Source organism: Dendroctonus ponderosae, unplaced genomic scaffold (genome assembly GCF_020466585.1).
Source record: "Dendroctonus ponderosae isolate FM_Combo_2020 unplaced genomic scaffold, Dpon_F_20191213v2 Dpon_F_20191213_1, whole genome shotgun sequence".
NCBI lineage: Eukaryota > Metazoa > Arthropoda > Insecta > Coleoptera > Curculionidae > Dendroctonus > Dendroctonus ponderosae.
Window position 1 is genome coordinate 41638534 of NW_026017110.1, and position 24513 is coordinate 41663046.

The following is a 24513-nucleotide window of genomic DNA, read 5'->3' on the forward strand; positions in this document are numbered from 1 at the left end:
TAGGAATGTTTTCCGGGCTTTGAAGCCGTGGTCTATCGGAATTTCTTCCTGACGTTTCGACCACAACTGCGGTGGACATTTTCAAAGGCGATGAGACAGTGGGCGAAGTGATCTCCCATGCTTTCCGACTAAGAATGTCATTCCACATTGTGTGAATGTCATTCCATCAAAAAAATGACAACTGCATACAGAGGCACCAGGACCAGGATCTATAGAGTTCTTCTAAAATAATTTTCAAGTATAACATACGCTTTACAAATAACAATATAAGATTTACTAACCGTACCAACTTTATCCATCGATTTCGTGTGGGTGGGTGTTTTGGAAACCGAAAAAACGAACATTTTTACGATCCTCATAATTTTTATATTCAGGAGCCCAACACATAACCATTATTCTATAACATTTAAATACAAATAACAGGTTTTAACACAGTTACTAATATGAAATCTGCTTTCCATTCACATCAAGTTTGAGGTGACCAAGACACTTTCGTGAAAAATAAATACAACCACTAATAATTACGCTATGATTTCAATGTAGAATCGTTACTAAGACACTCCTAAATGCAAATACTGCAAATGCTTCTTTTTCTTCACTGTTAAGATAATCAGCACACTTTGGAAACTTTGTATCTAATTCCAATGCAAATTTGCTTTGCTTAGATACAGTCCCTGAATATGTCTTATTTGTGACTTCACCACTTATGGAGCGTATTGTTTTGTTAGGATAAATTTAAGCCCCTTTAGTTATTCGCATGCACGTTATTCTAGTTATAATGAAATTTGTTTTTTGTTAATACGTGGTTCTCGCTTTATTTTATGTTACTTAAACGTTACCTAAAATAAAAAAACTATATAAAAAAGAAGAAAAAACAAACATTCTGCAAATAATCATGAAAAATCATAATCAGAAGCCCACACACAACTACAGGAGAAAGTAAATTTCAAGGCGTGCTTAAATTCACACGGACACAAAGTTCGTAGATTGCAGAGCATATACTACATAAGTAATATAAATCTAGAAAACCCCACTTATTCACATACTAAAACCACCGATCATAACCACGAAATGTATAACAAAATATACGAAAACGATATATAAAACGAAAACGGAATATACGAATAACACCAAATATATAAATTAGATTTACTTTTAATTTCCACAGCCGCTACTGTGATGCTGGTAGTAGTAGTAGTACTGTGGGGGGATCCAAACGGGTCGGGCGAGTAGACCTTAAAGGCCCTTTTCACCATTCCCCCTCCATTCACCCCCGCCTCATCTTCACCACCCAGGCGTCCCGTCTCACTCTAGCAAAGACAGTTCCGTGCAGGAGAGTGTGGAGGCCCCAAGCACGCGCCTCCTTAAGGACGACCAATGGTGGCATACTCCTAGCAGGTGAAACAATATTTTCTCCGCCGTTCCACATTGTGGACATACGGGGCTGTCACCGATTCCAAGTAGGTGTAGGTGTCTGTTCAGACCGCAGTGGCCTGCCATGACCTCAACCAGAGTTCTCAGGGCCCAGCGACTCCATGGCATCAGCCATTTGGACGTTGTCTTGGCGTCGCCTGGCATTCCAATAACTCTTTGATTTGTCTACAGCCTTCCGCCTTTCTCCACGACTGTGGTACTTTTAAGAGCCCAGTCGTTAAGTACGCCTGCTACCTGTCTGTTACTTAGCCCTATGTGAGGTTCGGCAGTTATTGGGCTCTCAGAAGATCCACGCGAACCTCATGTGCGCCGTAATCTACACTAGGTTCGGTTTTGCCACTTTATTCAGGGTATCCCAGCCCTCCTGGATCAGTGTACTGCTCATCCTAACACCAAACAGTGTATTTAGGGCCGCCTGGCTGTCAGAGTAGATCTCAGTCTCTCCTTTTGGTCCTTCTATGACCTCCTTGTCTGTGGCAACCTCGAGGACTACATGTAAACAACGCCCAGGATCTTTCCCTTAACAAGAACTAGGCCGTCGTCTCGATAGGCCTGCGTGTTGTGAAACCCCGAATCATTGACTGGTGATCTCGGGTATAGTTCAAACGGAGTTAAAAAACTTTAAAATAAGGGCAGGAACTAATAAACCACAGGCTCTCAATAAAAGAGTCACTCAATGAAACTAATTTTTAAATTATATGAGGTTTACTTGAGCCTGATGTGAAACACATCTACATTGACATTGCAACTTAACCTAAAAGCTTTTGAAAACTGAAGTTTTATGAGACTTTACTCCCATTACTTTGATGGTAAAATGTAATTGTTTCAATGAAAGTCGTGTTAATTAAAAACTTGACGTCAAACAAATACTTATCTGAATTCAGGAAGCAAGTGGTCTCTCGAAATGAGATTAGAAATCACATAAGTGCTCATTCAACAACAAGAACAACAAAAACATACTTGCCTCTACGTATGTCGTGTTGGTGTCGGAAACGAGATCGTTATTTTCATATCTAATCAGAAAGATAAATCTCGACTGATTTTGCCAGTTTTCGGTTGCCGGCTTTAAGTTTCAGTTTGCTAATGGTGGTAGGTGATGTAGACGCTGTACAATGACCATTAGTATCAGTAGTAGAGTCATCTCTACACTATTTCAATAAATACTTGTTTTAGATGCGTTCAAAATTATATAAATAAACCCAACTCATAAAAATACAGGAAACATGAACTTCATTTTTAAATATAAAATGATACGCATAAAACTAAAAAAGAGTGCGTACAATAGCTGTTTTCTGCCGGTTCTCACGTACGGCTTGGAAAACTATGGCAATAAACCAGCAAACACAAATGGTTCGTGGGACCTTCTATTTTGATCCCCGTTATTCCGCATGGGATGATCCTTGATAGGATGTCCCTAGTCAATTATAGAAGTGTTAGTAAACATGAAGCGATGAAAACTAAAAATTGATGGTATACCTCTAAAAACAAATATTAATTTTATAACCGTGCATCAGATTACAATCTACCTATAAAATCCTATCTATCCTATAAATACCAATATACCGGAAAAATACAACTGAGTTGCGCCATCAGGCCAACACACCTTCCAACGGATACAGCTAAGTCAGCAGCCAATTCTGGATAAACCCATATTTCCGTTCTCACGGAATCCGGGAACACTTCATAGACACTTTTGTCGTCTTTATGACAAATCCTAAGTTTGTAAGTCATTCTCTATTCATAAGCCGTACCATTAAGACTGGATTTGTATAACTTAATGGATTTGTATAACGTAAACAAATAAATCGTTTTTTACAAAACACATTTTCAATACGAAATATATAAGTACTGCTAATGCGGTTTACAAAAACAAGAATGGGTGGAAAAAAAATCAGGATATTAAACAAATAAACCAGGAAAAATTCTCTCTTTTACATGTAAGTAGTTTTATTTAATTTTTTTTAGAATGTCTCGATCGGAATTATTTTTTGTATTCGTTTATTTGTTTTTTAATACCATTTCCGTGTTTCTCGTCTTTATTAAAATACATAGGAGAATTGCCAAATTACATGTTAGAAACCGAAGTGTTAGAGGATAATAGATATAGTTTCGTTAAAAATATATCAGCTAGAAAATTGTTATTTTACTTAATTAGAAGTTTAAATGCCTTCTTTATGTATGTGAAAATTGCTCGTGTATAATGAGTAGACGTTGCAAAGATGTAATGAATTTCAAGAAACAGCGAAGTTGAATACAAGTAACTACATCAATTTTCATGGCTGCTCTCAGGGGTGGATTAACGGAGGGGTTAGCAGGGGCTGTAGCTCCAGGCCCCAATAATGAGAGGGCCCCGGAAATTTAAATTTTAAAATCACATTTTAGTGCCCTTAAGTTTTAGTCCTGGGCCTCGTAAAGCTTTAATCCGTCCCTGGCTACCCTGCTTGATAATATCGATAAAAACATAATGATTTAAAAAAAAGTAAAAGCAATCAGGTAGCTATTGTATCGTTTCGACAAAACCTATTCAAACTCAACATTATTCGCCATATCTATTAGACATGTAAATCTGTTCAAGAAAGATGAGATATCATCCAATGTATGTTGTATTCTCTGAGGTAGTTTAGTATGTAAATAATTTCGTACGAACCTTAGTAGATAATCAGTTGAGTTAAGTATTACGCAAGAAACTATAATAAAGTTTAATCATTATATTGATGTTAAAATTACATTAGAACACAGATTTTAATTATCGCCGCTGCCTACAATCTTATGTCCAATTATGTACGTTATATTATACTATAAAGCTAAATAACTGTTTATCCTTACATTTTTTAATATGAGACAACTATTCGGATCACAGAAATTTATGCGAATTTAGATGGGAAAATATCATTCTAGAAGAGTACTTAGAAAACGAAATTAACAAGGATAGTTTTCGAGTTATGTAAAGGAAGAAAAACCTGGAAGCAGAAGAAAATTCTGTTCGGTAAGTTATATTGGTTCTGGCAATAATGATATGGCAGTAAAACCAATACTTCTGGCGGAGTTGGTGACGCACCTGACTTTCAACTTGAAATTATCAATAATAGGTCCACTTGTAAAGGAAGATTTTTATGATGACGCCGCATTATCGACTGTAGTAGAAAAAACTATATGGATTGAGTCAATTTTGATTAGGTTATATAAAAAATGGCAATATTTGAAAATTGGTTCCGTCATTTGAGATGGAATTGATAATCCAGGATGAGATTGTTCACTATAACGTCTATTTACATATTTGAATTTTGCAACAAATTTAAATGTTTGAGCGGGCATTGTTGATTGACTTGTAGTAACGGAAATACTAACATCTAAGTACAATGGCTATAATCCACATAAGAACAATGGCTCCGTATTTTTGCAGAATTCTATAAGTTATATAACTGAGATTTTCTCTGTAAGACGGAACGTTGATACCTTTGTTCGATCAGTGGGCACACATAATCTTTTTTTGACTTCACGAAAATATACATACAGATTGAAGATATTAACAGTTGAAAATTGAATTTAAATTTTTTTGTTAAGAATTATTTTGAATTGGTCCTATGTTTGACTGGAAGCCTGTTGGAATAAATATTTTAAAAAAATTGACATTAAAAAAGTAGGTACTCTCCTACAATTTTTTGATGAAGAGTAAAAGCGGGAATGATGTTTTATGTCATCAACAGATAATTACAGATGGATAGCCCTTTCAATAATAACAAGCATTTGTCGAATTGAAACTAATGAGTTTTTTGGGTTTTTAGGCCCCCGTTCGGTAGAATTTCTTCTTGACGTTTTGCAAGATTCCGAACATTTCATTAAGAAGATCCAAGACCTCAAACTGGAACCTACAGACATGCTGGTCAGCTTCGATTTTCGATCTCCATTTACAAAAGTATCCTTGGACGAATCCATAGAATTAGTGGCGGAGCTATTTGAAGGGAATGCAACAAATCTGTTCAAGGCTTGTCTAAAGGGCAGCTACTTCCTGTGGAATGGAGATTACTACGAACAAAAGGAAGGAGTAGCCATGGGAAGCCCACTCAGCCCGGTGATGGCGAATCTATTCATGGAAGAAGAAGTTTGAAGTTTGAGGAAACAGAGTTGAGCACCGCATCACTTAAACCAACGATCTGGTACCGATATGTCGATAACACGTTCGTGCTATGGAGGCATGAACGCGAAAACATGGACATCTTTCTCGACCATCTAAACAAACATCACCCAGACATCCAATTCACCATGGAAGTTGAACAAAACAACCAACTGGCCTTCCTGGATGTTTTGTATCTAGAAAGGGGAATCAATCACAGAAGCAGGGAATCATTAAGACTCTTACGGATAGAGCCAGAAAACAGCCCATCGAACCGCACAACATCTAACCACAAAACTACAGCGCTTGGAAAAAGCTTTTCTTCAGAACGGATATTTCCAGTTGGACATAAAAAAAAGCTGTAGGAGTGAGCAGTGCGGAAAAAAGTAAATCCACTCTGAAAGCTTTCCTCCCCTGGTTCCCAGCTTCCCCCCTCCCAGAATTGGGAGGCTCCTGAAGAAACACAACAGAAAAACAATCTACAAGTCCACAGCAAAGGTCCGAGAATGTCTAGGGTCAGTTAGAGACAGAAGACCCCCTCGCAACTGCAGGAATCTACCAGATTCCATGGTCCTGTGGAAGCGTCTACATAGGAACTACTAAGAGATCGGTTGTGACCAGAATATAAGAACACCGACGGAATTGTAAACTCGGATATGTGGAAAAGTCGGCAGTGGCCGAACATGCCCTCAGCGATGGAACACCCAACATCTATTTCGGAGAGGCCACAACAACAAGGTATCGCTCCCGACTACTACGAGAATCCCTTTAATTGGGACAGAAATATGGTTGGAGTTAAACGGGCAGAACTTCGAACATCTTTTAAGGTTTAACAACTTAATTGTATTTTATTTGATCGATATTAATCATTAAACCCTACATAACGTTTATGATGACAACTGTGACGGATTTAAGTATATCACTCATTTGCTCAAAAACGTTGGCGATACTGACGGCAAAGTGACAACGTTATCCACACCTTCAAGTATTTCATTTGCGCTTTTACTTTCTTTTTTTGTGCTATTTTGATTTATTTTCCTGACTGCGTGTACTTGTTATATTTTTTCTTTCTTGGGTTTCAGTCAAAATGTTAAATTAAAATGTTCATATCGTTTATTTCATACTATGTTTTGGCGAGACAACAGCGCCATCATCATATTTAAAGTTCAGTACAAACTACAAACACCAATTTACAATTAAAACATGTTGTACAAATACTATAATTCACAAAGCATTAAAACATCCATTAGTTCTTAAGGAAAATAATTTTTTCTTTGGGAGAGCAAAACATTTGAAAATATTTCCAATTATGTGGTAATTTTCTCTCTGAGTCTCCCCAAAACGTAATATGAAATAAACGATATGTACATTTTTATTTCACATTTTGACTGAAATGCAGGAAAGAACATTTGTTTGTGCTTTTGCTTGGTAAAATTAAACGACTTTTGCGTTGGTCACGTTCACATTTTTTTTGAAATAAACGATCTAGGGAGGTCTCAACTTGAAGAAATGAGGAAACACTCTGTACTTAATCACATATTTAATATAATTAAAACATAAATTAAGGAAATAATATTCTAACTGATGCTGTAGACTTCTCTGACAATACATATTTGTAAGTTGCTGATATGACCAATGCACATTACAAGTAACCATACATTTCTCATCAAATAATGGTAACATTTCGACATTTATATTATTAAGAGTATTGGTTTGTTATGCACACTTCTAAGGTGTTTTGAGATATGGAGTGATCAAGCAAGATTATAGTAAGGATTATTAACGAATTTTTAATGCGAAAATGAGCCTTACGTATTTACGCTAAGCCGAGGATTTAAAGTAATGTAGGAATATAAATAGGAATGAAATAAGTTAAAAAATATATTATCCAAGGATGTATCTATAATTTCCTCTTTCAACAAAATTTGGCAAACGTAAACTGGGACGCCCATATTATACCACAAGAATATGAAATTATAATTATTAATCTCGAAGGTTGAATTTGAATGAAGAAGTATTGCAGGGCATACTTCTTCATTCAAACAAAAGACACCCTGGATTAGGTTATTACCACATTATCCAATAAAAATTTGAAACTTTTATTGCAAAGTGAAATACTCATCATGAGATTATAAATGGAATACGAGATTTGACAAATAACCGCCTCGGCTTTGCTGACACAGAAGAGTTTTTCCAAGAAATTTTTAAATGCTTTTGTGTTAAAATTTTCCTGTGAGTATTGCGATAAACATAAACTGCAATGCAAAAAGTCTAAATTCGTTAAATCGCATGACGAGGGAGCCCAAAGCGAGAAATACATCGATCAGGAAATATCTTGTTCATTAATTCAAGTTTCTCTGGCTATATGGCACATATGTTTGGTTCTGTTGAAATAACATGCTCTTTCGATCCAAGTTTTGCAATTTTGGCACAAAATAAAAATTCACATTTTAGGATAATGAATCACCTTTACGGTTAACACTTGACCATGTGCATTTTTGAAGAAAAAAGGCACGAAGATGCCTCCAATCTACAATAAACACCAAACAGTGACTAATTTTTGCATGCATTTGCTTTTCTACAATCACTCGCAGGTTTTTGCAGCTCAAAATTTTGGGGCAATTTTGCCGGTTTACGCCACTAAAATTATTTTTCTCTCTTCGATTCCTATGGTCTTTCTTCCTGGTTTAGCTTCGTTTAGGAGCATATCACATGCAACCATACTAAAGTCTTTATTACTTACTAACTAAAGTTTTGTGCCCTAAAACCACTAAAATAAAATGGATCGAGACTATTCAAATGCAGCACAAAAAATAGTTTAAATTGAACAGTAATACAATACACACAAATTTGGCACATTTTAAAACCAGAGGGCTTGATTTGCTGCGATTGCAATTAAATTTCAGGAGACTAAGTTGAGAGTGATAAAAACTTTAATCTTGATTTGCTCCTAAACGAAGATATTTTTTGAGTCGTGTCAATAGCAGTTTTTGTTTAGTATTTTCTAATTTTTAAAATCGCATATTACTTTTTGCGATATTTGAATTTCAGTTAAAGTGCCATCTGGTATCAGCAGTAAAGCTGAGAAAACAATTTTTATCTGAGAGTTGAAGATTACTAAGATAAAACTTTGTACCAATTTACAATTAGATCCGCGATGAAATGTTCAGAATAGGTGAAACAAAAACGAAATTTGATGAGTTGTAACTCGAAAAATTTGCAGGTTTCTAATTTTTGTTACCTGACCGTATTATTTTAGCATGTAGAATCACCCTCAAAAATTTCCTAACGCATTTTCCGAACACCCTGTATAACGGGGGCACACACTGCAATGTGATTTATATCAAGTCGTTTTTAAACTTTTTATATGTATCTACCAGTTGATACGATAGTTCAATAATTAAAGAAAAATGTTTTGTAACGGTCTTATCAATCATTAGAGTGTTCAGATAAACTTGCACTATTTCTACTTGTTACTTTTGAGGGTGTTAGTTAATCAGATTACACACTTTATACAATAAATAGGTCTGTTACTTAGTGGCAATTCAAACTTTTTATTCTTCAACATTTCTACTATATCCGTTTAATTAAAAGTTGAATTAAGTGGAAAAGAACAAAATAATAATAAAAATTATAGAAGTAAAGGCTAACTGAATTTACACCTGCATATTCATTTTAGTTTACTTACCTAAATGCAAGACGCTTTTATATATTTCAATTGAAAAAAATGGAAGATGCTTTGTACCAGTGGAAGTGAATAGAGTGGACATTTTTATGCGACTGTACTATGCCTTCTAATCAGACAACTTATTTTAATATCATCGTTAATTTAACTGTAGTATAACGAATTTCGAAAAGCCTGCATAATACAACTATTTCACTTTCTATAAAAATAATAATTCAATTCAATAATTCTCACACAACTCTTTTAACAAGTGCATCAAATAATCTTAATTAAACAAAAAATAAGTACACTGTTTGCTGATAACTGTCAAGTGTTTTTCAAATGTTTGAAGTACTTTTAAGTGATCTATGGATAGACATATAAAAGACCAGATAGGCCAAATTATTTCAGTATCGTTTAAGGGTTTAGAATGGAGCTCCTAAGGTAATGATTAAATACAATGTACAGTACTTAGTTAAAAATAAGGCACGTATTTGATTGTAACAGATTTTAAATTTTATGTATTTTTAAAATGGCAAAATTGTTTCGTTTCTAATAATGATAAACAATTTCAGGACCCTGGTTTTAGTTGCTGCCCTTACCGGAGCAACGGTATTTGCGGATACAAACTTGGATATTCCGTACCCGTACAACTGTTCAACAAGGGTGACTTGCTCGTAAGTAATATACAAATTACTAAAGAACAAAGCGCCCATTTTCCAAATCGAATCTTACCTACCAAATATATGGATTTGCACAAAATTGACCACAAAGATTGGTCTTATAGCCAGAATGATCTTTGACGCAGTTGCCTCTTTGATTCAGTTTATCTACTCCAATGTAATATTTATTTAACATGTTTGAAATAGAAGATATATTGTTGTAACTATATGTGTTAATTATCTAGATTTTTCTCACCTGAGTAAATATTTTTAACATATTTTTTTTTGCTTTTTGGAAGAATAGAAAATACATTGTTTCCAATATGCTCTTAACTTTTAGGAGCCCTTTTGTTTTGCTGGATTACTAGCAATTGTTATTTCGATTGCTTTTTTAGAAGAAGACACATTTATATTGGTTAGAAAAAATGAGAAGGCTTTATCAGGCAAGTTTAGGAGTGTACCTACTGTTCCGGACCTCAGCATAAAATGTTGTGATTCACTTCTTCTTTCTAATTGTAGATATACATATTTTTGGAATAGATTGTTTAACTTCAAAAATAAAAATGAACAAAAACAAAATAGGAGCAAAAAATAAATAATAAAAGATCAACCATAACACTCTGTATAAGTTGCCTACTTTCTAATGAAAATAACATACCTCTTAACCAAATGATAAATAAATATGAGCATTCTGTCTTTAGATTTGATAAATCCGGCAATAAGAACCCTTAGTAAGTGACATAAAAACGTGACAACTATAAAAAAACAGCTTTTGTTCTTCTTGTTCCATAAATAGTTAATTAATACATCTCTGTTCGATATATGGATAAATTTTAAACGACTATTCCTTCTTTGCCTTTGTAATAATTCTCTAATGTCGCTAGCTGGTTTTAGAAATTTCCACACTGTTGTTTGTCATGTGAAAATTAAATTTTTTAAAGCAACAAGAATTGTTGTATTACTCATCCAGAATTTAAGAAAAAAGAGTTGCACTTCCTACATTACTAACGTATTTTTCTAGTTAAAATATTGCAAATAAACTCTTACGCTTATAGAAAATATAACTGAGTAGAAGCTAATTTGCGTTTGCACGCCTAATTCAACTTAGCATATCTTTGTTCGAGTAAAAATTAAATTGTTGTGGACCTACTTAAAAATATGTTGCCAATAATAACAAGCCTTTAAGTTGAAACAAGTGAATTTATGTCTTTATTTATTATTTATTTTATTTATATATTTCATTATTATTTATGGTATAATTGATATTTCTCAATTGTTGCTTGCCATTCAGCAAGTGTCATGGATTGATTTAATTCTTGGCAACGATTCATCATAAACGTTTCTTGTCAACTGAGCAGTGATAAAAAATGAAACAGTTCTTCATATTTCCAACTATCTTCATAATTGACAGAATATAACATTTGAAACTAAGTATATTTTCAGGAGCTTAAGACTAAGGCTGCCAAATGAAAACGAGGAATTCAATGCGAAATTTGTGAGCAAAGATGAGTCACAGATCTTCTTCAATCTAACTAATAAACGAGGTGAAGAGTTGGCTTTTACTCTAACTGCAGTTGAAAATCAGCGTTTTCGCATCATAATTGAAGAACATGATCGTCATAGATACAACCTGGAATATTCATTGGAAAAGGAACCGAATCTGAAACTGTAAGCATCTAATAATCAATATATAATTTATATACAAATATCAGTTTTTTCAATTACATTACTTGTAAATACACCATTAATTTTGATTACCGTGAAATAGCAATTACCATTCTTCAGTAAAACATGATTACTCTACAAGAGTAAGCATCTAAGAATTTAGCTGTAAGATACCAATCGAATTTTTATTTCACTGGTGTAATTCGTAAAACTTTATGTTGTCTTTTGGAGAACACAAAAATATCGGGCCTGTAAATTTTCTATGGAACCTTTCTATAATGAAATACTTTACATTCATCAAATCACACATTATCGAATATTACCTTATTTTGTTATCAGAAATTAAAATATGAAGAACGTAAGCTTGAAAAATTGTTTACATTTTTATTACAACATGCATTATTGTTATTGTATGTTATTATAACATGCAACACATTAGATGTTGTTATCTATATATATCTGGTCCCTATATTAGCAATAAGATCACTAACACTAACTTTAAATTTACTTGTATGAACTAATAATAGAAAATACTACTTTTAGATTTAAAACAGTGACTCATTTCGAAGGATCTCTCCTAGCAGAGGACTATGAAAACAACCAAGTTGTTGTTGAATATACACCTCTCACGATTTCATTCTATCACGACGAAGTGTTGGAAACCGTTTTCGAGGGAAACCGAATCATTGTGGAAAATGTAAGTAGAACAATTTTTCTAGCGATTTGTTTCTATGCACTATCAAGTCTTAAATGTAACAATTTTTTACTCATTTATAAATTCATTACTAAATGCTTTAACTTTAAACTTTATGGAACCAGTAAAATTTTACATTAGTATATTACACAGGCAAAAACTCGTAAAATCCGGCAGAGGTACACGTATGTTCTTTTTGCCAGGACTAGAAGAATTTACTACTAACTATAACTAACTTAAAGTTAAAGATAATGCCAACTTTGCACTATGATACATATTTGCAACAGAAGAGTTTATTAGACAACACATTCAGCTTCATCCACTCCTTTAATTTACCTTTGGTTGTTACATTTTTCTTTAATATTTTAAGTTCGTTAGGAAGCTCATTAAATGTATTTATACTTCTTTGCAAGTTTATAGCTATTCCTTATGTTTACTGTTCTGCTTCTTTGTGCAATCTGTATACATTTTTTTCTTGCTATACTATCTGACAAGGGCGGATCCAGAGGGGGAGTCATGGGGTCATGACCCTCCCCCCCTTTGTGCTGGGTTTATATCGGCTAATGATATTTGATCTAATTTTATAGATAATTGAAGAAAATAAATACTTTCTATGAGATTTTCCTAAAGCGTCTCTAAACATCGTATTTTGCAAACTTAAAAGCCATAAGAGTTGGAAGGTCGAAAAGACGGTTTTTCAAGACAAATATTATCAACGTTTTCTCTGTGGATTTAAGGTCGCATTTTTTTGGAAAACAGCTTTTTGCATGTAGAAACTTTCTGTAGAACTTAATGTTAATCGGGCCAATTTGGAAATTTTGAATTTTTTTGAAAAATGTACGATTTTCTATAAAAACTGCATCTTGGAAAATTGCAATCGGTTAAAAATCTTGGAAGTCATGATAAATTTAAGGTCGAAAGAACGATTTTCCGAATAAAATACTTTGCATTTTTACCTCGATTAACTCATTTTCAAAATAGAATATCAGATTGCTTGCAAAGTGTATTCTCGACACATTCACTCTCTATGTATAAGAAATTTTGTATTTGCAACAGTTTGGAACTAAATGGGCTCTGAATATTGGCAAGCGTAAAACCCACAAACTTTCAAATACTTCCACTCTTTACCCAATAACTCGGTCAGATACTAACATTTTTCAGAAATTAAAGAACTCTTTAAAAGCCCATAAAACTTGAACTTAAGACTTAAAGATCTGAAGCGCTGGTTGTTCCTAGCAGCACGCTCTTTTGCTACAAGTTTGGCGGCGCAACAATATTTTTTTAACCCCAAAATGTTTTTTTAGGAGCAATAAAATAGCAATCTAATTGTTTTTAATTTAATTTTGAAAACTTTCAAATTTTTTGAAAATCGTAAATGTTCAAAATGTTCACTTAAGAGTTGAATTTAGACCAAAATTCCACTGTTCAATAACATCGTTTTCGTATATGATTTCGGAGAAATAGAATTTGGAGTTAGAGAGACTTAAACTGCCATCCATATAGTATGCACACTTATTTCCCCATAACTCCGTAACTGTAGGAACCATTTCAAAAAGCAAAAATGCCCTGGATAGCCACTAGTATTCGCTAGAGTTTGGCTGGCTTGACAGAAATTAACATTGGCAACAGTTTGAAAGATAATGAACTCTGAAATGTTCCATTTGCGCGTACCTCCATTTTTTTGCCCGTAACGTCGTTCAATGTAAAGATATTTCAAAAGTTGCAGAAGGTTCAAAAAGCCCGAAGAAGTAGCTATAAAAAATATTCTAGCTTCATGTTGGAAAACGGCAACAGCAAAGGAGTAAAGCGAGTTCGAACTCTGAGAGTGTGCAACCTTTGGAAAAATATGTTTGAGAACTTAATATTAGTTGAAATAGTTGTCATTCATGAAAATTTTAATTCCGAATAGACGAATTGCCAAGCACAGTAGTCTCAATGAAAAATTTTCTAGTGCATTTAAGGCCAAGTACCCAAATTTTTGGAAATATATAATTTTTTCCTACAGAGGCTTCTTATTTTAATTGTTGTTTTGCTCTAAGTGTCTTTCATTGTGTGTACATAATAAATAAAGTAATATTAAATTGCAGCTAAATTTTCCGAAAGAGTATCATCCGTAAATTCAATGGAATAATTTGGCTTGTTAGAATGGGCCGTTAGCTCTAAAGTGCCTTTCATTCATTCATCAGCCATGGTCTTAGCGTGGTGACAACGTTCAAATTAAAATTCAAATATTTACATATTAAATACTGTTAGACTGTAATAATAGTCGGCTAGAATCAAGAACAAAATCCTCACACAAATCTCTAAAATCCTCCTAACTTCAAACCTGGATCCGCCCTTGCTGAAAAAAATATTTTTCAAGTCATTGTAATGGAATAGATACTATTGATTCTTATGCAAAAGGTTGTCTTATGTTCAAAGGGTTGGCATGATTCATGAAATTGTTCTTATGTATTATTTTAAATATAATATTTTGCAAACTTTGTATTATTTTTAGGTTCTTTGAATACGCTGCACCTCACGCTATAATTCCATATCTTATAACACTGTGAAATAATGTAATAGTGTAATAATAAGTAAACAATATCACCTTTAGAGTCTGTACTAAATCTTGTTAATTTATAAAACACAAATATTAAGTATTTAGTTTTATTTAATATCTACATTTTTTATGTGTTGTTTCCATCTCATGTTGAAATCAATTCATTGCTATCAAGTAATAATTATTTAAAGCTATATTTAAGCAAATATTGCCAAACATTTGCTGATGAGAGCTAATAGGTTCGAATGCAGCTCTGGGTGTGCCTCAGATCAGTACATCTCAAAATCTGTACTTAAAATGGCGCAATTTTCGGAAAAGTAATATAAATAATATAAATCAGTGTGTGTACGCATCGCATATTATACTTTTACTTGTATGCTCGACATGGAGAGACGCGTTATTTGAATCAATTAATCGAAATAGATTTTAATGAAATGTAACTATTGATAAATATTTCTTTGCAGACCGAAGATAGTCAGGCATTTACTTTTGCAGTTCAATTTCCAGCAAGCCGTCGCCTGTTTGGGCTTCATGAACATGTTGACTACTTGAAACTCCGCCATACTGCTGACTACAGCATTGATCCCTACAGACTACGGAACACCGATTATGGTGCTATGGAATACGTTTTAAATACCACCAGGTCTATGTATGGATCCATTCCAGTAATCTACGGTTTTGGGTAAGGACATTGTGCAGTTTGCAATAGAAACCGATTTGTTAAAGCAAGATGCAAGTAAATAAGGAATTAAAACATTTATTGAAGGAAAAAACGTCTCCAAAAGTGTACATACACGCATTAAAACTTATGTTCAATTCATCAATTTATATTCACGATTTAATTTTAGGGACGTCACATCAGGTATTTTCCATAACAATGCCGCTGAGCAATGGATCGAAATCAACAATCAAACCAACAATGCCTACTTTATGGTCGATGGTGGCAGACTTGATCTCTTTGTTTTACTTGGTCCATCACTTAAAGAAGTCGTAAGGCAATATATTGACTTAACTGGAAAACCGCATTTACCTCAGGTAATTATTTCAAAATTAGCCATTTTGTAGGACTTCCGAATTATTGATACATTACTACCACAAATTGACTTCTCTCTCTCTCTCTAGACGGTCCCTCATTATTGAAAATCGTGATTTCGCCCAGTATGTTCGAGCACCTGTTTCCATTTTGTTCTGTCTTCTTCATCTAGAAAGGCTTGACAAAATGAGCGGCCTGTGATTTGTTGAACTCGTTTATCAGATCTGGTTGGCGATCAACCTCTTGCTCTCTTTTGGTCAGTTTGTCTAGGTTATCCTCACCTCTGCAACCCACATGTCCAAAAAACTGCTGGACTCGCTGCAGACATATTGACGATAATCTAGTTTCTATTGTTAACTCATTCAAAATAGAAACGTTGCGCGACCAGCTGTACAAGATATTCGCAAAAATCATCACCAATACCACATTTCAAAAGCGACGATTTTTTGACGTTTGTGAGCACGCAGTGTCCAAGTTTCAGCACCGCATAAAAGAATGGAGAAGACGAGTCGACTCATGGCGCTTTTTTCCATGCCAATGCGTCTTCGAACTTCTGCCTCGCAGTTTCCAATATTGGTTATCGTGGAGCCTAGGTAGTTAAATCTGTCTAAGAGTTCGTACTCCCTTAAACGATCAGTCCAATGAAAGGTGTTAAATCTACCGACTATCATTATGTTGGTCTCATTCTTGTTGACCTTTAACCCGACTGTTGCTCTCGTGTTCTATTCGTCAAAGAAGTTCTATCATTTCTCCTTCCGTCCTAAGTTGGAGATTTTTCCAGCTACTGTTATACCCCCAGACCATCCCTCCAAGGACTCTCTCAAGACCAACTGGCAATAAATATTGGAAAGGTTACACATAGCACACAGTCTGACTCCTGGTTCCGCTCGAACTTGTCTTGAGAACTTCCGATCCAGACGGAGTGTTGCTGTATTTTATTCGCAGAAGTTCTTTATAAGGGTAATAAGATGGGCAGGAAACCTTATGTATATCAAGATATTCCAAAGTGTCCCCCGGCTGACACAATCGAACGCCTTTTGGTAATCAAGGAAGAATACAATCATGGCTACTTGGAACTCTCTAGACTTTTCAATAAGCTGCCTCAAATTCTCAAACTCATTTATCTAATATATTTAACATAAGCTGCAATACTTCACATCACAATTCTTAAGTGTATGTAGCTGCAGCAAGCATTAAAAATGTTTGTAAATTCAATTAGAAGACTCACAAAACTTAGTGTATGAGCAGGTAACTTTTCCATTATATTTTGTTTACGCACATATAATATTCGCCTAACTATGAAATAAAATAATGCCTAACTAATAGTATACAGACTTAACGACATATTACTAATTAATTTAACTTCTTTGTTATTTTAAGCTGTGGGCTTTGGGTTATCATCAATGCAGATGGGCTTACAATACCACAGAAGATGTAATGGAAACTATTAACAACTTCGACAAATACGACTTTCCCCTTGATGTATTGTGGCTTGATATTGAATACACTTCTGAACGTAAATGGTTCACTTGGAATGCCACATCTTTCCCTGACCCAGTCGAGCTACTGGAGTGGGTCGACAGCCAAGCACACCGAAAACTTGTTCCCATATCTGACCCACACATCAAAATTGATTTTGAGTATAATATTTATCGCGAACTTTTGGAAAATGACTACTTTGTGTTAGACTCTGAGGGTCGAGCTCCTTTTGTTGGTGAATGCTGGCCAGGAAACACTAGTTGGGTAGATTATTTCAATCCAGCCGCCCGGGAGTACTACGGTAAATTGCATTTGTACAAAAACTTCCCTTCAACGCCAGCCTTAGGAGGATTTTGGAATGATATGAATGAACCAACATTGTTCGACAACCTGTACGAAAGAACGTTCCCGTTTGACCTTATCCACTATGGAGGAGTGAGGCATCGAGATGTACACAATATTTATGGCATGCTACAAGTAGGCATTAATTATCTTAATTAGTTCTATTTAGTGACGATACTTACTGCTTTCGTATCAAGTTATTAGAGAGATGTGGAATACACATAGCAGCTTTGCCACTAATAGTTCCGGTTAGGTACGAGAAAAAACTTAAAACTTTTTTTTTTCGATAGTTTCTAGAAGATATTAACAGTAGTTTTTTATATAAAATGTTTATATAGACATAGGTGCGCAAAGCCTTACTTATCGAGCTATAGGGTATTAAAAAGTTCACTTAAATTTTTGTTTTACCCAATTAGTTTTTGAAGTAATAACAAAATTTAAACCAAACTTGTTATTGAAAGCATATATAGCAAAGTATAAGCATATATTGCAAAACCAAGATGAAAATTAAGTTTCTCATGGTACGAAAGCTACACATATCAATATTATTTAAACAATTACTTAGAAAAAAAATAAAATAAATCTGTTAAATCCTTGTAGGTCAGCAAGTACCTCAAAGTTTACCTCAAAAATACTTGAGGAATCGCCTTGTAAAATATCGGACCCTTATTAAAATATACCCGATATATTAAAAATTGTTATAAATAACACGTGGTATAGTAATCAAATAGTTAATTGTGTCAGATGTAAATCAAAATTTGACTTAGAAAAACATTTTTCTTAAAAGTTGCGCGAAATAATTAAAAATAAGTATTAACATCATCTGTATTGATTCTTATCAATTTAGACAATGTCCACTCATGCCGGTTTGATCGAACGTGATAATGGTACTTTAAGACCGTTCATCCTTTCCCGTGCTTACTTTGCTGGCTCACAAAGATATGCCAATAAATGGAGTGGTGACAACATGGGCAGATTTGACGATTTGAGATTTAGTATACCAATGGCTCTCACCTCTAACCTTGTTGGACTGGCTTTCTATGGAGCTGACATTCCCGGATTCTTCGCAGGAGCTACTGAAGAACTTCTTATCAGATGGTATGAGGTAAGAGTCGTGGCTTTTAAGTTTTCATACCTATCCAAACTTATCCCAACTCTTGAATTAAGCATAAAATTAAGTTTCCATACTGAGCGCTTATTGTTTAGACGATAGTGACTTTCAGCAGTGCAAACCACGTTTCGTTCGTTTCAAGGTAGTCACTTTAAAATTTGATTTAAGTGATTTCAGTATCATGTAGGCTAAAAGGCGAATAAGAAAAGAACAGTTTTACTGTTGGAACCAAAAATTCGCTTTCAGTTCAGAAAAATGCAATGTTATCCAATTCAGTTCCTAAAGCGATCATCACTGAACCAGCATTCTAACGAGTTCACTCGTTCTATACCTCTTTATGTCTATTTATAAATTGCCGCAGAACGGCTTAGCTTGACTACAACATTAGACAACAACAATATTCCATAAGTAACCAAGTTAGGAATTTTTTTCAAGAAGTGAGACACAGTAAAGGAGGCTCCAGACCGAGAACTGACATGTTTATTAAAACAGGTAACGGAAGATTAGTGGCAAATAATAGCGAGTTGATGGAAGTGTGGAGAAGTTACTTCGACCAATTAAGAAACACACAGCAAGGCCAAGATACGATCGCCTACTTTGCTGCAGATCCCCTGGTCGAAGAGCCAACTCTTGAGGAGGTAACAAAGGCGATCAGCAGTAAGTTAGCGTAAGTTCCAATGTGGGCGCAGAAAAAACCGACCAACCGTAGAAAAGATTTTTGGATTCCACCAGTTAATGGCGAAGTGCTGGGAATGCGATAAAGTCCTATATCAACTCTTTATTGACTTTAAACAAGCGTATGACAACGTTTTGAGAGTGGAGCTGTGGAATGCTATGGTAGAACTAGGAATCCCTAATGAACTTGTCAGTTTAACAAAGATTAGTATTGAAGGCTCAATCAGCAAGAAAAGCTTTCAACGTTTCCCCAGACGCTATATCTCCACTTCTGTTTAATTTGTATAGCCTTAGAGAGGTTGTGAGGGAAGCAAAAACGGACTCTTCTATTTAGAAATCGGGGTCCCGTTTTACGTTGGCCTTTGCGGATAACATATACAGCATTTGAAACACAACTGTGAACACTAAGGAAGACTTTTTTAAAATAGAATCTGTAGCGGAAAGTGTAGCCCTAAAAAAATAAATGAGAGTAAAACCAAATAGTCATCAACCAACCCTAACAAGAACGGAGCGTAGGGATCGAATAGATCAATAACTTCGGAAGAGTTCATGAATTTAAATATCTGGGGGCCACTATCACGTCTGACAATAACATTAAATTAACAAATGAATACAAAGTGCCCAGCGCTGGATATTTTGCATTACAGAAAATCGTAAAAGCCAAAAATGTAACTCGGACAAATATAATAAAAACATAGCACTCCAGTGTAAGGAGTATTACGTACGCCTGTGAGACCTGGACCATGACAAAACAGAACAAGAACGGACTGAGGGTTGCAGAGAGAAAAATACAAGAGACGTACAAGGGATAAAACCACACACAATATCCTAGCAGAAAAAACAGGGAAATAGAAGAACCATATGATCAACTGAGCATTGTAAAAATAATTAAATTCAAAAGACTAATATGGAAGAGTTGTCAAATTAGCATGGGAGTGGGAGCAGCCCCGACGGGTAGAAGACCACTAGGACGAGTACAACTACGGTGGAGAGACAACATAGCATCAGATCTTACAAGTCCGAATATCACGGAAGTAGAAGAGCTGATGATGGACAGAGCCCTATGGAGGGGAATTTTTGAGTCAGTAAACACCCATCTTTGGTGTAAGAGCTACAGAGAGAAAGAGAGAGAAAAAATAAAACTTGATTCATTTAATTGTCTACAATGGTTAATGTTTGGATTTGACAGTTTATAGAACTATAGAGATGTAGCGCTTCTTCAATTATTATTGGATTCTCGGTTTCATCACACGTTCAAGATTAGCTTTTCATTCAAGGCTTTTTTAACGCTACGGCCTTAAACGGTTTTCCTTAATTCCATGGTCGGTGTTGATGCTTGTTTCCATAAAACTTAAACCGTCTTTATCGTTGCCTATGAGTATTATACAGGGTGTCCCGTAAGCTCAAGAATTCACCATTTGTACAAAACGGCCGGACTCGATTGTTTCATCAAAATTTGAGTCTTACATAAGAACAAATTCACAGCGAGTTTCACTGAAATACATCGTACCTATCTCCCGATATTTAAAAAAAAAAAAATTTTTTGAAAAACTTTGACCATAAATAACAGAGGAGCTAGACATTTTTTGTTAATGACAGTTAGGTCAGATCGATTTCTTTTGGTCCAAAGAATATCACAGTACTCTTTTGATCATGAGCTTACCGGACACCCTGCATTTAATATACTTCAAGACTCAGCACTTTAGTTACAAAAACTTGCAACGAGATCTGCTGATTTTACTCATTAGTGACCTTAATGACATCCTTTTTTATATGTAGACTAAGTAGTAGAAGGTGTCAAATGCATAAAACTTTTATTATTTCAGCTGGGTATTTGGTTACCCTTCTTCAGGGCTCACGCTGCTAACGGAACTCCTCGCCGTGAACCGTTCTTATTTGGAAACGAGACTCAGGAAATATTAAGAGATCATATGAAATTGCGTTATAAACATTTACCATATTGGTATACCGTTTTCTACGAACACACTGTCACTGGTGATCCAATTGTTCGTGCGCTACTCTACCAATATCCTGAAGATCCAGTAGGTTATGATCTGAATGACGAATTTTTAATCGGCAAGTATATTCCGTCCATAAAATTTTACTATATATCATAAAAAAATTAATTGCTCAGGTAGCGACATTCTCGTTGCATCTGTATATGAGTCTGAAGCCACATCTGTTCAAGTTTACTTCCCAGATAGCACGGACTTCTGGTATCAGATTACTGGCGAAGGTTACAAATTCTTTGAAGGATCAACATGGGCTGAGATCCCAGTTAACATGACTTATGTAAGTTGTTACTAAAATTACGAATTAAACGCCTTATTGATCATTTTATCTTTGTCAGATTCCCGTCTTCTACAGATCTGGAAGTATAATTGTAAGAACAACGTCAACTGGACGATCTTCAGCTTATAACCGAGAGGCTTCACTTGAACTTCACGTTGTTCCCGACAGGGTAAATTTTTACTGCCATCAATGTGTATGCTCTTAATAATCAGATTAGTGATAAAATTACGATGCATTTCAGGAAAACAATGCTGTCACTAGACTGTACATTGATGACTATGAAAGTTTTGACTATGTAAATCGCAAAGAATTCTATTATGTTGAATTAAATTATCAGTTTGATGGAGAAGATCATCTGACCGTCACGTAAGTTTTAGTAGTTAATTAATTAAGAATCACGGATGCATAAATCTTTCATCCTTACCTACATAAACAATAAAACCTGAAAAAATAGACGATGTCTCAAATCAATTTCTACATATAACAAATTTACGCCATTGTGGGGTCATATATAAGGTGATTCAAAATTGGCGTCATTCCTTTTAAGGGGTGATAGAGGCTCCCTTGGAGAGTACGAAAAAAAATTGAAATTTTTTTTTTTTTTAGAAATTTCTAGAAGATATTAACAGTTGAAGATCGAATTTCAACTTTGTTATTACACATTACTTTCAAATTGTTCCATGTTTAATTGGTAGCATATTGGTATACTTAAGCATTGAAATAGAAAAATTACGATCTTTGCTTGAAATTACGAACATTTTTGATATAAAAAAAGTTCTCTTCTACAATTTTTTGATGAAAAGGCACAGCGGCAATAATATTTTTTGTCTTTAACAGATAGTTACAGGTGGATAGCCCTTGTCAATAATAACAATAATTTGTCAAACTGTCTCTTACTTTGAATTTCCTTTCACGAATTTGCGGATACGCGATTAGTTCAGGGGAAATACTACAGTAACATAGCAGAAGCTGAAAGAACTCACGCCAACAAAGGGTGAGGATAGTGGTTCCAGGAAGAGAGTGGACGACAATCCATTTCCAGGTTCCAGGCACAGCGGAACAAGTATTGGACGTAATCGAAACAGGGCCTTTCAGGGGCACTCAGAGCACAATAACTGACACTTTCCCAAGAACCAAATAAATACCGAGGAAGGGCTACATTCCTACCACGTTTGTACGATACACACAGCACAAGGAGCACACATGTACGAATGGAGCAGAAGTTATTTAACTGAATACGAGAAGCTGCTTGATAAGAGTGGATAATAAGGAGATTACACAGGCATTACACATTACATTGTTTGGAATTAACCATTCAAATGTTTGGTGTTGTATGGTTTACTTATAAACACCAATATTCGAGGTTATGAGAACAGGTTGACAATTCAAAAATACGTTCCGCAGTCAACAAATCTTGTTGAATTTACCGTTTATCCTTGTCTATCTTATTGTCGCTCTGTATAATTCCATGGCTACCTGAGTTTTAATAATTACGAAGCAACAGGTATTTGCGCAATGTTAATTATTCAGATTACATTGAAAAACATTGCTGCCGTATTTCTGATATAGTTTTTTGGAAATATCTCAGTTTTTAATAACAATTAATTTCTTTTACTATTTTTTTTGTACTCCTATATCAGCGCCAGACAACACCCCCAGAGGAATGGCGCCAATTTTGAATCACCCTGTATTCACACTTCATTTTTTGATTGAATTCCTATGAACTTTCTTTGCAACTTTTCGAAGTGGTAAAACGTTAATTCTGGGCCCGCAATAATTTGGATAATCTATCGTGAATACATGCGATTCTATGATACAGGGTGATTCAAAATTGGCGTCATTCCTCTGGAGGTGTTGCCTGGCGCAGTTATAGGAGTACCGAAAAAATAGTAAAATAAATTAATTGTTACTAAAAACTGAGAAAATTGCAAAAAACTATATCAGAAATACGGCAGCAATGTTTTTCAAGGTAATCTGCCTAAATAACATTGCGCAAATACCTGTTGCTTCGTAATTATTTAAAACTCCGGTAACCATAGAATTATACAGACTGACAATAAGATAGACAAGGATAAACGGTAAATTCAACAAGATTTGTTGACGAAATGTCAACCTGTTCTCATAACCTCGAATTCTGCGGGATTTTGTGTTTACATCAATAATCCATACAACACCAAACACTTAAATGGTTAACTCCAAACAAGCTAGTGCGTGTGTAATCTCCTTATTATCCACTCTCATCAAGCAGCTTCTCGTATTCAGTTAATTAACTCGTGCTCCATTTGAATATTCTTGTGCTGTGTGTATCGTACAATCGCCTTTCCTCGGTATTTACTTGGTGCTTGGGAAAGTGTCAGTTATTGTGCTCTGAGTGCCCCTGGAAGGCCCCGATTCGATTATGTCCAATACTTGTTCCTCTGTGTCTGGAACCCAAACATCGCGTGTCGTCCACTACCTTCCTGGAACCACTCTCTTCGCCCTTTGTTGGCGTGAGTTCTTTCAGCTTGTGCTTTGTTACTGAAGCATTTCCCTTGAACTAATCGCATATCAGCAAATTCGTGAAAGGAAATTCAAGTCACAGTTTGACAAATTATTGTTATTATTGACGGTGGCTATACACCTGTAACTATCTGTTAATGACAAAAAACATCATTGCCGCTGTGCCTTTTCATCATAAAATTGTAGAAGAGGACTTTTTTGATATAAAAATTTTTCGTAATTTGAAGCAAAGATCGTAATTTTTCTTTTTGAATGCTTAAGTATTCCAATAGGCTGCCAATCCAACGTGGGATTTTTTCAAAATAAT

At 34.9% G+C, this 24513-nt stretch overlaps 1 protein-coding gene and 1 long non-coding RNA gene across 2 annotated transcripts in view; one reads left to right on the top strand and one right to left on the bottom strand.

Moving 5' to 3' along the window:
- Positions 1–343: 343 nt before the first annotated feature.
- On the bottom strand, positions 344–5214 carry LOC125503467. The gene is made up of 2 exons (XR_007280886.1): positions 1154–5214; positions 344–839 (listed from the first exon to the last, which is right to left on the bottom strand). It is a non-coding gene; the product is annotated as an uncharacterized LOC125503467 (long non-coding RNA).
- A 3617-nt stretch (positions 5215–8831) lies between these two features.
- Positions 8832–24513, top strand: part of LOC109536833 (neutral alpha-glucosidase C) — a gene marked incomplete at its 5' end in the record, with an annotated part of 16765 nt that continues 1083 nt past the window's right edge. Inside the window, 12 exon segments of the mRNA XM_048663836.1 lie at positions 8832–9656; positions 9788–9889; positions 11318–11542; positions 12083–12236; positions 15240–15457; positions 15624–15810; positions 17189–17764; positions 18477–18734; positions 21242–21491; positions 21550–21707; positions 21766–21876; positions 21949–22073. Of these exon segments, the coding sequence (XP_048519793.1) occupies positions 9643–9656; positions 9788–9889; positions 11318–11542; positions 12083–12236; positions 15240–15457; positions 15624–15810; positions 17189–17764; positions 18477–18734; positions 21242–21491; positions 21550–21707; positions 21766–21876; positions 21949–22073 (2378 nt within the window).